The 14,509-nt window shown below is 39.2% G+C and overlaps 1 protein-coding gene across 11 annotated transcripts in view; it reads right to left on the minus strand.

The window, feature by feature from the left end:
* trpm3 (transient receptor potential cation channel, subfamily M, member 3) overlaps window positions 1–14,509 on the minus strand; it is a 166,733-nt gene that overhangs the window by 7,250 nt on the left and 144,974 nt on the right. For 6 of the 11 annotated variants that reach the window (XM_088076921.1, XM_088076922.1, XM_042487953.2 and 3 more), the window contains 8 exons: window positions 11,798–11,938; window positions 9,010–9,138; window positions 7,634–7,885; window positions 5,083–5,257; window positions 4,447–4,578; window positions 2,687–2,837; window positions 750–943; window positions 525–657 (listed from right to left, as the gene is read on the minus strand). In XM_088076921.1, the coding sequence (XP_087933047.1) occupies window positions 525–657; window positions 750–943; window positions 2,687–2,837; window positions 4,447–4,578; window positions 5,083–5,257; window positions 7,634–7,885; window positions 9,010–9,138; window positions 11,798–11,938 (1,307 nt within the window). The remainder of the gene's footprint in view (window positions 1–524; window positions 658–749; window positions 944–2,686; window positions 2,838–4,446; window positions 4,579–5,082; window positions 5,258–7,633; window positions 7,886–9,009; window positions 9,139–11,797; window positions 11,939–14,509) is intronic. The other 5 variants (XM_088076928.1, XM_088076926.1, XM_088076924.1 and 2 more) reach the window with 1 other exon arrangement.

The following is a 14,509-nucleotide window of genomic DNA, read 5'->3' on the forward strand; positions in this document are numbered from 1 at the left end:
TCGATGCAGTGGTCGACTAGCAGATAGTGTGTTCAGCAATGTTAAATCACTGTTTTTGTCAATGGTGTTTGGCTTTAAAAAGATGATGAAAATGGAATGGAAAATACAGTCTGACATTAAGGTTGAGTAGTAAAAATACTTTCAATATAGCGCACACTCACACTGATATTGTTTTTTTAGGTGGGACTTTTTAAAGTGGCTTAAATTTTTTTTGTTACAGCCCCCATCCACAGCAGTGCATTGCTTTGCTTCCATGTCAAACTCCTGCTGCTTCTCCAAACTTGGGGTGTGTCAGCTGAAGAAAACTCTGTCTATGGATAAGGACTTCATTCAACCCCACTTGAAAAAAATCTAAACTATCCCTTTAAAAGCACTGGAGAAACACACCAGAAATTAAAGCATTTCAGCTGGATATTTTTTTTTGTATTTTGTATCTCACCTCTGTTGTGTTATGAGAAAATTGCAGCATGTGTTTGAAATGTGCACTATAACACAGACAAGTTTTCTGTGTAGCTATGTCCGACCTTTCAGAAGTGACTCTGATCCTCTCATCATTTGAGGAGTGGAATCGGTCATCTTTCTCTCTGAAGTACTCTTCTATGCATTGCTCCTCAAAGTCATGGACCTTCTTTAGCTCATCCTCTGTGATGAAAAGTTCTGTGGATGAAAGAGTTTGAGGAAGGGATTAAGTCACAGTGCCATATTTAACCATTTGATTCATAGTAGAATAATGTCTTTTCGCCACTCACTCAGTCCATAGTCTCTCTCATCATCGTCATGCTTGCGCCAGCGACAACACAGGTGCTTGAGGACCATAGTGATGTGGCTGAAGATGATGAGGGGTGGAGGAAGGACTGGGCGCTCGTGGAAGGTCATAATGAGCTGATATCGCTGGAACTTCCAAACCTGGTTGGAGATGGACTTCACCTCGAAGAATGTGTTACTATGATGACAGACAATAACAGACAGCATGCCACACCAACCAAGAAACGTTACATCCACTGCAAGCTAAAATAAACGGAATCAAGTCATCGGTGGCACGACAAAGATCATAACCATTTCAAATAGTAGACAGACCAAAGTTTGGACCCAGAAAGTATATGGAGAGAGAAATGAATGCAAATGCTTGCACAATACATGGTTGCCTTAAAGTGTGATGAGATTAAACAAGCTATTTTGTCTATGGTGCACTTTTTGGCAATTAGCCTGACAAATATAGAGAGGATGATGATTATTCTCTCCACACGGATTATTCCAAAACACAATAACAGATTGTGAGCATGATCACGTCTCTGCGGACGAAGCACCATCCTATCCTGTTAATACAATTTGCTGCCAGCCTCATTTCTGTCATTTCTGTTTTTCTCTCACAGATACACAGACGAATCCCAAATAAAGTCTAAAAGACATTTATGTCTACTTTGTTTAAAATAACAGTAATTAGATACTGAAAGGGATTGGACAACATACAATTTTATATTCAACAATTAAAGAGACTCTGCAGAAATAGACTCTGCGGCATATACACCAACATTAAGAAAACCTTGCAAGCACTGGCATATTTCATATCAAAAGAAATGTTGCCATTTGAAATAGTTAAAAACCCTGGCATTTGTTTTTCATTATAAAGGATGTTAACTAAAAATGTTTGTGTGTCCTATCTGTGATTCAATAACATCTGTTTCTTAATAAGGCTTGGGCGATATTAAGGTATACCAGTGTTTTAAGAAATACTGACAGTATGATTTCAAATCCATTAACACTAAAGATGCCCCTCTTTTTATTAACTCTTTGAAACATGGGAAAATTGGCCTAATTTGTTCAAAAACATGGTAAGAAAGCAATGAGCAACGTAAGAAGGAATGACCCAGAAATTAGGAATAAATTAGTAAAAAGTATTACCAAATTAAAAGAAAATTACCTGAAAATTAGCACCTACAAAAACATAGAACCCGATGTCGATCCAAGTTTCAAAGGGTCAAACTGATTCAGAAATATTACGTATTGAGGTGATGTATTGTAGTGCACAGCATGCACCACCAAAGGTCAGTCTCTACTAGTGGAAGATAACTAAGCTAAGAGAAAGATGGTGGTGGGGATAACTTTACATAAGTCGTAAAAAAGAAAAGTGCTTCTGACCCTGTTTGGGAATGCTGCCACGTATGGATTTACCTTGAGATAACTTTTCGGACTACAAAAGCAGTTTATTAGCAACATGATTTTATTAGACACATCATCTCTGCTCAGCCCACTGATGTTTTGGTTTTAACAAGTTCCATTGGGTCTTTCAGCAGGAAGGGCACTTATTCCCTATCAATTCATTATTTAATGGACCATAAGTATTAAAACCAGCATGACTTGTCTGAGTAGATTAATTGCATATTAAAAAAACAGCATTTTAAGCTAGACACTGACGTACATGGCACAATGAGTTCTGTCACCGGCAGCTCAGCTTTTACATTTTTTTAAAGTAATACTTTCATATACACCCTGGTGAAATGTCAGAAAGGCATGTCGGAGCAGGGATGGAGTGTCGACAGAGAGAAATCACTTCTGTAATCTTGCTGCCTACTTTGGCAGCAAGATTACAGGAGGGTGTATCAGTTCCTGAGCGGCCTGCGAAGCAGCGCAGTGTCTACAGTTTGTTATAGGAGGAAAATGTAAACATATTGAAGAGTTTACGTACTTGAACACAGCTATGAGTAGGTTGACCAGCAGTATGTTGGCCACCAGCAGATAGCAGGCCATGATGGCTGGGACAATCCAGGCACCCGTCTTACAGGGAGGCAGGGCCACCACCACCCCATCGTCTGTGGTGATGTTCTGCCCACAGGGGGCTGCATACCGCCACAAAAGAAGTACACACACAAACAAGTTAAAACAAAGTAAACTTTCTCTCTCAAAAGAGACTTAAATCCATAATGATGAAATAATATTTAGAATAATGTTTTAGAAGAAATTTGTAGATGCACAACAAATTAGAAAGACATGCAAACGCATGACAAAACAGAAGACAAAGTATACAGTAAAAAAAAAATAACCTTATAATAAAACCAAAGCAAATTAAAACATAAAACATTTAAGCACATACTGTACACTGAGCTACAACACAACAATAACAAACAAAGAGACAAGCAGAACCGAAAATACCAAACAAAATGTTTAACTACATATTTTGCAAACAAACAAGAAGCATAATTTATCTTTATGCTTCTTAAAGAGGGCACTGGAAAGAGTGGACACTATAATGATAGGGGCTAATGTTCAGAAATGTGCATCTGAAAACAAAATAAAATACATTCATCACGTCTCATCACAACTTGTGTTCCCAATATATTTAAACATGCAGTGGATGTTTAAAATATATTGTCACATATGTGTGCCATCGCTTCATTCAGCAATGGTCGTTTGCTGTGAATCATTTGGAATGTATTTCGGATACATAGTGTGTTTTTTCCATCTGTGATGGTTCAGTTGCTGCGGCTTATCTGGGGAACATTCAGCATTTGTTCTGGGTTTGTTTGCCTTTGAGATCCATTCTAGTCATGCTCATCGTTGCTTGATGTTCAATTGTTTCACACAATGCAGCCCAAAGACAGAGAACTGAAGTAATTTTTCTATTTTTTTTTTTACAAATTTTCACCTTCAAAAAATTTGGATTTAAAAACTCTGACAACTGAACCACGTGAAAAAACAGGTTACAGATGATGAAAGGTGGCTGATAATTATATTCTGGTGTGGATGTTTTATTCTTGCATGGTGTGATATTCATATGTAAACTTTAATGCTTACTTCTATTAAATGTTGGCTTTGTTGAGAGAAATATTTTGGCAATGTTGCAATTGCTCCAGTGAGAAGCTGAGCCAGCGTAAAAAAGGGAGGGTGATATGGTTTATGTGACAGACGGTGTTAACATGGCAGGGTCACTTCTTCAAATGAAATTCATCGAAAGTCAAGGAACAAAAGGAGTGGAAGAAACATCAAGGGGATATCAAACTTTGATAGTTCCTCTTGATGTGACAACTGAATATTAGAGCACATCTGAGAAGTGCTTCTGCCATGTAACAGTGCCATTTGCCAGCCAGTGCCAAAATTAGTCAGGGTAAAGTTGCTTACAAAATAAAGCCTTAGGTCAAGCTGCTCGATAGTCAATCAAAGATTTGGAGAAGACAGGCAGCCACATTCAATCAGGCTGTGGTACACTTCAAATTACCTTAAACAAGCTTGTGGCGTTGAAAAAAAATGCTGTTTTAGATGCAGTAGCTGACCCAAGATGCGAAACAAATGAGGGCAACTTTAACCTTAGAGCGTGTGGAGCCGCATGCACATTTTAGTCTCAAGTGGCCTCTAGTGGTAGGAGTGGGCATGACATGGTAATGTGAGGATGATGGAGAGGTGGGATAGGTACATGTGATAAAATTGAGGTCTATATATTTATTGATTTACTGTTGTTTTGACTGCACTGGGCAATGTGGGATGTACCACAGCTACTACGCCAGGTTCCTTGAGTGCGAAAGTAATTTTCGACCAGCCAGAGTTTTTCATTCAGCCTGTGCTGTAACTTCCTACTATGCAAATCTGAAACAAAGAATGAAAACATTATTTCAGATCTCTTCTCTTTGGGCCACGCCTCACACTCCTGTACACACCATCATATACACAACCACACAAAAAGACAACAGGGCAGCACACGAACGCACTCTCACTCTCACAGACACTTTATTGAGTCACTTTGTCTGCATGATATAAAATAATGTAGAGACAAAAACGATCAGGACAAACTGACAGTAAAAATTAATGTCCTCATAAAAAGATTCTGTAAATATGGTGTTGTAGGAGAAAAAATGTGCTCCCTGTTATCAATATGATGCAATTCGTCATGTAGTGTAGAGTTTTAATATGCATGTGTTATAAAGCATATCTTCCAGTGACCTGTGAAGGAATGACTGAAAATTGAATATAATTCTGCACTAAGATAGGTTCAGTCACATTGCTTCCATCTCTTTTAAGAGTGAGGAACTATTCTCCCCCAAATTAACAAAAATGTATTCAAAAGCTCTGACACTCTGGCCCTGAACTTACGGTCAATCTGGTCAGCAAACACCTCTCCGTAGATCATCCAGTAAGGCATGAAGAAGATGTTTCTGGCTAGCATCCAGGACGGGTCTTCATTAGGGTTAAGGATGGCCTGACGGGCCACCCCAAAACTCATCAGCACCACCAACATGATGATCACAAAATACATCATGTCGATCATCTGACAAAGGGAGGGGGGATAGAGGAGGACGGTGGAAAAAAAAGAGAAGGGATGAGTGGTTTAGTTAGAGAAAAAATGGGAAGCAGTTGGTGAGAATGTTTACAGACAGGACTAGAAAAAGTGAAGAAAGCAATAATGAGGCAAAACAAGACAGCGTGGAGGGAGTGTTTTGGTTTGTTACAGCTGGAGAAGCAGTTTGATGAATGATGTTCTGCATTAGCATTTTTTGATTCCCTCTCAGGGGCAAATTCACAAAAACATTGTGGCTGCTAAACCTGCACAAATAAGACAAAGAAAAAACGCGTAATTCTCAAAGCACCCGCAAAGAGTGAAACACACCCATAACTGCGCTGCCAAGCAAACGGTGTTTTGGCGCTCCTGTGCTATTTGCATGGATTTACATTTGTTAACATGCATAAATTTGGCAAAACATTTGCCCCTTTCTATGCAAATGAGCCTCACTTCAAAATAAGTCAAATTCACAAAGATCAACAGCCACATGCAGCTACAGTGAAATTATTATAAAATGCACCTGTAAGGGGCGTCACATGCATCTACATTTACAGTCTGAGGGTGTGCATGGAAAACAACGACAGCACTGACAGACTGGGATATTTAATCCTAAGTAAGGTCGCTCTCTGTTACATTTAAATTCTTTGCCCGAAGTTTTGAGGAATGTCTCTGCACTTCATCGGTCAGGACCTGCAGCTCGCTGTCTAAAAATTTTTGTTGTCTTTTTCGCTTTGCCGTTGTTGTTCTCCTGTGTTCTTGCCGCAGAGACAACAACAATACTTTGTCAAATGGATACTTGCAATCAGACGCAAAAAATGGCACTCATCTGAAAAACGTTATGGCCGTGTTTGCACTGTTATATCATTACTAAAATATCTTTTGTGAATGAGAGCTTGAGAAGGAGAAAAACAGCAGTTCATTGATGGGCAATTGGTTCTATTCGTTGCCACAATCCATTCTTTGTGAATTCACACAGCAGTCTTAGTCGGTAAATCAAACTGTTTTTAGTCTGCTCTGAAATGAAACCTAAACTCAATATTCAAAATGCACTTAATCTAGGTTAATCTCATATTGATTACGGACTTTACAGATCTGAAGTGAGGCCAACACTATTCATTTACATTCCACCGGCCTCTGTTACCGTAGCCTCTGAGCATTGTCTTTCTAGAGAGCTGAAACACATCTAAGAAACAGTCACATTTTAAGGCCAAATTAATAATTTAAGGCCTACAGTGGTCATTGTTAAAATCTTGAGACACATACTAATTTGGCAGAAAAAAATCAGAATAATTTATAATGTTTTTGCTTGTTTTTTTTTGTTTTTTGTTTTTTTAAACAAAGAATTTAACTCTTTGAAATCTGGGCAAACTGGCCTGATTTCTTTCGAAAACAACTTCAGAGGGAATTACCCAAAAATAGCAAGAAATTAGGAAAAAGTGCAAGAAAATTACCACAAAAAAGATGAAAAAATAGATAAATTGGTGTCTTATTATGTCAGTTATAACTATTTTTCTCTGTTCTCTTTTATTAAAATAATTTTCGAAATCTAAACATTTCTTGAATTTTGCAGGAAATTTCTTGCTACTTTGCTGCTTGCCTTTTTCTCAAGTTTACAAAAGAACTCAAACTTATTTGTTCAGGGTTAAAATGTTTAATGACTGCAGCACAGGAAAAGTGATATTGATCCAGGTTTCAAAGGGTTAAAACTGTATTGCCTAACGGATGCCAAAGGAACATAAAATTATGAACACAAAGTATGATGGTATGACTTAAACTCGCTGCTGTTATTTATGCTGCAGTATTGTTTTGTCATTACTGCTGTGAACTGCTCCGACTTCAAATCCGCTTATGGTGCTTCAACTTCATATATTCCAATTATGTGACGAAGTCATTGAATCCAAATCCCTTCCTAACCCCCCTCACTTTCTCTCTCTATTAATTGCTGATTTTCATATCAGAGAGCATTTGTGTCCAGCGGTAAACAGCTCGTGTCAAAGACCGTCAAACATCAGACAGATACAAATTTGAGCCTTTGATCCTGTCTCTAGTTTTGTCTTCATATATGTATCAGAGGCTCTGATCTTGTGCTCTTTGAGATCAAATAATGTGGTTAAGAGGCACAGAAGCTGTGTTAGGACCAAGCCTGCACACCACATACAAATTAAACCTCGGTAATTATAGGACTTAGTGAACTCCTGTAATCAGTACGGATCACGATCAGTAGAGGTCAGAAGGTAGTAAAAGTCAGACATGAAGGAAGAATACTTAATGGGGAGAGGAAATATGAGAGATGCTGTTGGTAGAAAAGACACACACACATACACACACACACACACACACACACCACCCCCTGCCTCCTCTCACCATCTTGCCAATCATCATCACATAGGGACCCAGGTACTTGTTGACCCCAAAGATGTCCAGCAGCCGGATGTACCAATAGATGATGTTGACGCAATAGATGACCCTCCCGTAGCTCATGAGCGGCGGCTCCTGGAGACGCAGAACCATGCCGACGGAGAATATGAGGATGGCCATGAGGTCCGTGATGTTCCAGTACTCCTGAAGCCACACCTTCACCTTCTGTAACAACTTCCCCGGCTCTGACATCAGGATCTGGGAGAAGGTTGGAGGGGAAGTGAGTTGAGAAAGGAAGATGAAGATGCTCAAGTCTAGTTTAAGTCAAGTTTAAAAATGCTTTGGACAAAGGATTTTTTTAATAGCTTTTTTTTCTGATACTGCATTGTAAAATTTAAAAATCATAAAAGTATTTTTCTTCAGTAATTTCCCACATAACTCAAATCAAGATAGCAGAACCAACAACTCATGTTTTGTTTCTTGCTGGGATGGACAGAACAGAGGATCCAGTGTCTGCTGGCTAGCCTTAACTTTCCTGGACAACACAGGGAAGTGCAAATTCAACTAAATTTGACTATTTAACCAAGATTATGCATGGCATGGCTAATCGAGTAAGAAGCAATACATATAAGGCTTGGTGTATTTTATGCAAAAAGTTGATCAAACTCAGCAAGATGGGAATTAAGGCAGTTAAATTCATATGCAGAGAGAGAAACACAAGATCTGCAGTTTTTTTCTTAACTTTTGGCGATTATAAAAATGTTCTTAAATATCATTCCGCGTGGCCTTGAAAAGTCTTAAATACACAGAAATTTAAGGGAGAAATCGAAGTGATCCCAAAAAAGGATTGAAATAGGATTTTTTAAAAAATGCAATACACCATGATGACCATAAGAGGACAGTATGAGTTCACCAATCAGGCAATCTAGCAGGTGTGTGAGGAGGTATTGTTGTGCAGCTGAGAATGATGTGCCATAATGATTAATGTATTTCATACACTTACAGTACAAACACAGCCACAGAGTCAGGATGAGCCAAACAGTCTCACATGGCCACATACCTGTATTTTCAGTTTACTCTGTTTTCTTTATTTGTTTCCCCGTCTCTGTCTCTTGCCTTCATTTCCACCCTACTTCCTTTCTCTTTCCCCTTGACTCTTTCTTTTGCTTCTCCTTCAGTGGTCGCCGCACATTTTTCCCTATGTATCATGAGCAATTTGATGATATGGACATGACATGCCTCTGCCCTCCACCACAGAACTCGCTGAATTTAACAGTGAGCGACATTATGGTGACAAGCTTTGCGCCTTTAGTTTAGCCTTATTTATTACTGTGTGATGCTGGTGCACATTTGCATGTAGACACTGCCAGGATCTGTTGTACCTCTCTCATCTTCTCAATGCCGTTGGTGAAGATGTAAGCGATGACGATCCACTCCTGAGGAGACGGCCACAAGTCCATCTTGACCAGGACGATGTAGTTGAACAACATCAGGTAGCCCACGTATGCCATCTACGAAAAGAGAAAACGGCAGACGAAAATCAGCAGGGACACATTTATGGTTATGTGCATGTGCGCTTTTCCTACAACAGCAAACGGAAAATCAATAAAGTTAATTTTTTTTCTGTGCAAACAAGCTGACTCTTTTGTGTGCAACTACTAAAATTAAACATTTTTTTTTTTATTTTAATTTTTTTTTTTATAGTGAATGTAACTCTCATTACACCTCCCTTTAATCTGGGTTTTCAGATCTGATAATAGAGATTTGATGTCAAGACACCTAATTGCTGTACCTCCACACTTGGCCTGAAAATGTCCATTATGTGTCTCCTGTGGCTGTGTCTATTTAAATCCATGTCAGCTGTCCACTTTAATTTGCGCTCTGTGGCTTATCATGATCCACACTAGATAATAATTTTATCACAATGCAAGCCTCACCATCAAAAGATCAGGCCTGGACGACCTGACAGAAATTTATTCACAAAAATTTTTATGTTTTTCTCATTCTCGGTTCCTGACATTACTGGGTTTCAATCAGATATTCGACATTTTTGATTCAGCAATTTGTGATCTAGTATCCTCTGAGGCTGTTTAACCCTTTAAAACCTAGGCAAATTGGCATGGTTTCTTTTTAAAAACACAGGAGGAAGGCAATTAGCAACTCATGAAGAAATGACACAGAAATTAGCAAGATATTTGTAAAAAGTACAAGAAAATTAAAACCCATCCCAAAATCCTAAAAAACAAAAATAAATTTAACAATCATATAAAAATAATTTTAAATATATAACTATGATCATCTGGAATTTTTTCCCTTGGTGGCTTTTAAAAAAAATCTACATCTACTGATTTCTTGCAGTTTTTGGGACATTTCTTGCCAGGTTGCTCAATACCTTTTTTTCCTATGTTTTTGAAGAAATCCATTTGCTCAGGGTTCAAAGGTTTAAATACTTGTGAAAGGCATCTGAATACGCAGCACAACACAAGAAAAGTGATGTTGATCCACATTTCAAAGGGTTAAACTGCATGAATGTATTCAACAGGGATCATGACAAAATGTCCCTACCTTTAAATTTGAAACAAAATTAAAAAGCTTTGACACCTTTAATTTATATATTAAAGTAACTGCAAGCAAACTAGGGATGCTTGAATCAAGTATTCCGGTGAAGTACGCAGGTAAAGTGATTTTAATGAAGCGTGACTGGGACTGTAAAAGAGTCCCACATGCACAGTTGGTTTGTGTGATAACTTTGACTAATATTACTTTAAACGGGGCAGCCCTCTAAAGCGGGTGACGGGTTTGAATACAAATCTGGTAATGAGGTAAAGACCGTGTTTTGACCCTGAGAAAACTCAGCATCTGCTCTGCCAGCGCAGTAATGAAATTCACAGTAGAATATTATTCTTTAACCTGAAGGGCAGGGAGGAGAAGTGAAGGGGGGAGAGGAGGTGGGGAGTAAATAGCCAGAGAAGAGAGACAAATGGGATGAAACAAAAAGCAGTCAAAATATTTTCCCAGCATAAATAAACAGTGAAATCCCTGCTGGTGATGTTAAGAGATTTTTTCAGAAGAGGTTTTCACTGGGCGAGCAAACTGAAGGAGGCCAAGACCGGGTGTGGGGGACAAAAGATCAGCTTATATTAAACATTACATGCACACTCACAGGCTGATGCTGTACAAAACACAAGCTAAACACGGACTTTAAAGACATCGACAGGCACAGAATCCAGATGAACAGTGCTGTACATAAAGACACACATGTAAACGTTCATTACTTGGTTATGTTTTGTTTTTGTTGGAAACTTATTACTTTTGACTTCACTATATGGCTCTTGTTACTCATTACATTTGTTCTGAAGTCAGTGGATGATTTTTTTTTCTCCTTTTCTGAAACGCAAAAGTCCATAAACTGTGTTCATGCAGTTCTGCATGTTATTTGCTTGACAAAGTGGTTTTCTCGTAGCTCTACCTCACACATGCACTGAAGACAATAGTGATCCTCATGTCAAAATTTTGTTTCTATGGTTATTTCTACAGGATTTACAGAATATTCATTAAGCTTTTCTTTCTATTTGTTCTACAAGCAAAACAGTGCTTTTTGTGGATTAGTGTCCTTAGGTTCTTGTATTGCGATGACATAAAACACTATGTTGAGATTTTTAATAAAGTACTTTGAATACTTACATTTTTTAGAAAAGCAAGTTCTTGCTACTTTAATTCAAGTAATTTTTTGACTCACCAACTTTTACTTGGTGTATTGGAGCAATATTTGACAGGGAGTACCTAAAATCTGACTCAAGTAACAGAGTTTTGTACTTTGTCCACCACTGTTGATAATATTGACTTACTGTATTGTAGTAGCAATATGCCATGGCTAAGAGGTGTTTAAACTGTTCTAACAAAACCTCCTGATTTGATTTTCGATACCTTTCGCTCCCTTTTCTCACTCTGTTGCTTCCATCAGTCTCCCTGTCTCTCTTGTACTAAACTTTCCCACCCCAGGAAAGCTGGGTAATGACAGTGTGGAACAGGAGGTTAATGAGGCACTGTGGCAGTAGGAGCTAACGGCAAGGAACCAGGAATTGATGCTGTTGCAGAAATAAAGTGAGCACTGACAGTGCCAACAGGAAGCTGAGCACGTAGGTGGTGTTGCTGAAAGCCGACACTGACCGTATGGAACCAGAACTTGACAATTGGAGCGTTGTAGAACTCGTATATCTTGCGTCCCATGGGGATGAGGCGGTGGCGTTTCTGAACCTCCTCGACATCTTTCTTTCTGGATGTCTCTGTGGTTACCTTACCCAGCATTGCCTGGGGGAATGCAAACCCCACATGGAGCGCGGGAGGAAGGAGTGAAAGGTGCGAGGGAACCGGAGAGTGGGAAGAGGGAAGTGCGATGGATTGGAGAGACGGAGGAGGATGAGTGGGGGAGAAGCACAGAGAAGATGGAGATGAAGTGTGTGGAAGGGAAGAGGTGGGATGGGAAAAGTTGAATAAAAAAGAAAAAAAGGAGAAAAAAAGGAGAAGGGTGAGAGGGTTACATTCTGTCTACTGCACAGTTTTAATATCATAATCAAAGAAGCAAGCACAGGCAATGTCATCATTCCAAAATGTGAAATGTGTGTGTGAGGTGGGGTGTCGGGTGAAGGCTGGTAACACAGTATGACGCGGACACAGACACTCATGGATTGTGTCTCAGACAACAATTAAGAGACAGAGGAAAGACAAGATAATGACAGAGAGAAGACAGAAAAAAGGAAAAGATAAGACATAGATATCTCATTTTGATCTGTGACACATTTCATTATCCATGAGAGAGGGTTTGGAGCCCACTGTTTTTATGGGTCATGGTCTTAATGTCAAAGCAACACCAGACCTCTGAGGGAGTTTATTGATGGAATTGTATTGTATGTAAAGACATATACTACCCTACAAAGGCAAAAAGCAGCATCTACATATTTGGTCAAAACTGAGTTAGAACCTGTCTGACTTTTTAACAGCTGATTTACTTTATACAAAAATATCATGCCACAGAAATGTGTAATATAATCTGTAAAATAAGGCTTAACTAGCAGCAACACAAAGGAGACACAGTGTCTGCACTCTGGGTTAGTAATCCGTGCGCTGTATAACTCATCACTGTACTCTGCCATAAAAGACAGCTAGCTTAAGTAAGATATGAAGAGAAAGTTAGCTTGTGAGACAGCTGCAGCTAGCCTGAGCTAACACTGAAGCTAAGTTTAAAGGTCAGGTATGTAGGATTTAGTGGCATTTAGCAGTGAGGTTGCAGAACTGAAACTTCTCCCATAAACCAAGCACATAGGAGAACTAGGGTGGCCAACCTGAAAATCCTAAAATACAAATGGCCCTTTCCAGAGCCATGTTTGATTTGTCCACTCTGGGCTTTTGCAGAACACCATGGCAGACTCCGTGGAAAAGGACCCTCTCTCTATGTGGATATAAACTGCTCATTCAGTCCTGCAAACTCACTGCTGAACGCTACAAATTCCTTTACACTGGACCTTTATATGTATTTAATAGTAAATTAATGTAATGTTTTGAGTGAGTATTCGTTCCTATAAGCTATGGACTGTAAATAATTATCAAACTAAAGTTAATTTTGGTAAACAAACCAGTTAAAATAGATAATAATGCTGAGAGAACAGATTTTGTTGGTAAATACTTCAGTTTCTCTGAGCATGCTGTGGTTATCTAAAGGCAGAATGCAGTATCTGCATTTTTTTTAGGTATTATGTGGGTTCTATGGCAATGAATTTTTGGGGTAAAATAATCAGCCTATGAAGACATAAAATGAAAGCACTACAACCTTTCCATTAGTTTTACAGTTTTCTGAAACTGTAATCTGCCTTTGTAGAGCAGAATAGCAGACCTGGGTAAAGTTAAAACGTTTGAAAGTCGGTCCTAATATTTAATATACAAGATGAGGAGTTGGGTAAAGTTCTTAGGCCAATGAATAAAGACAATAGTGATACAACAATATAAAAAATCAAAGAGAAAATCAGTGATCTTGGGATTTGTATTTTTTTTTTACAAATATATGAAACATATACAGCTACAAGTTTTGTCCAAGGCACACACAGACAGGGCCTTCAAGGTGAACAGAATCAGATGCCAGTGTGTAAATCACACCATTCCTTTACTGTATCGAGCATGCACATTATCCTGTCAGCAAGTGGTAACAGGCTATCACGCAGGCTGTAACATTCATCACAGTGTGGTTTATCTAAAGCATCTGAGGATAAAACAATACAATCTCCCTCTGTGGTGTAGCAGTCTGTGTATATCTGTATGAATCTCTGTGTGATTCATAAGTATCTGAAGGTGCATTTGTACAGTCAGAAGCCAGGGCAATGGGAAGGGGCTCATTGCAAATGCATCCTCCGGCAGCAGGGCTCTTTGTTTAACACCACAGCGCCTCAAGGACTGCATGTGTAAAATGGCCCATTTGCGCTGGCTTGCTGGATGTGCTCAATGCAGATGGAGAGTATGTACAGTGGTGCTGAGGGGCGTTCAACTTCAGTTCAATCATTTCGTGGAACAACCTTAGATCCAGTTAATGTCTTAAAATTGTCACTCAAATTCCAGCCTTGCTTTCAACACACAAACTGGATCTTGGTATCATCTCCAGAATTGATTGGACTGAAATGGAACGAGTCCTAATCCTGCTGTACATCCATGTCTATGCAGATGGACCAACTCTTCCACTGTGAGCCGGGAGAAGGTGCTCAGACTCTGCATGATTTAAGCTCTGCAGCAGCAGGCGGGCATGGTTATATAATGCAAAAGCCTGGGCCTCCCATGCTCAGCAGCCGACATGCTGAGTGGTATGCTGCAGCAAGCCATCATCATGATGGGAGAGAG

This window comes from Plectropomus leopardus, chromosome 4 (assembly GCF_026936395.1).
Source record: "Plectropomus leopardus strain MGB_pleo_1.0 chromosome 4, ASM2693639v1, whole genome shotgun sequence".
Taxonomy (NCBI): domain Eukaryota; kingdom Metazoa; phylum Chordata; class Actinopteri; order Perciformes; family Serranidae; genus Plectropomus; species Plectropomus leopardus.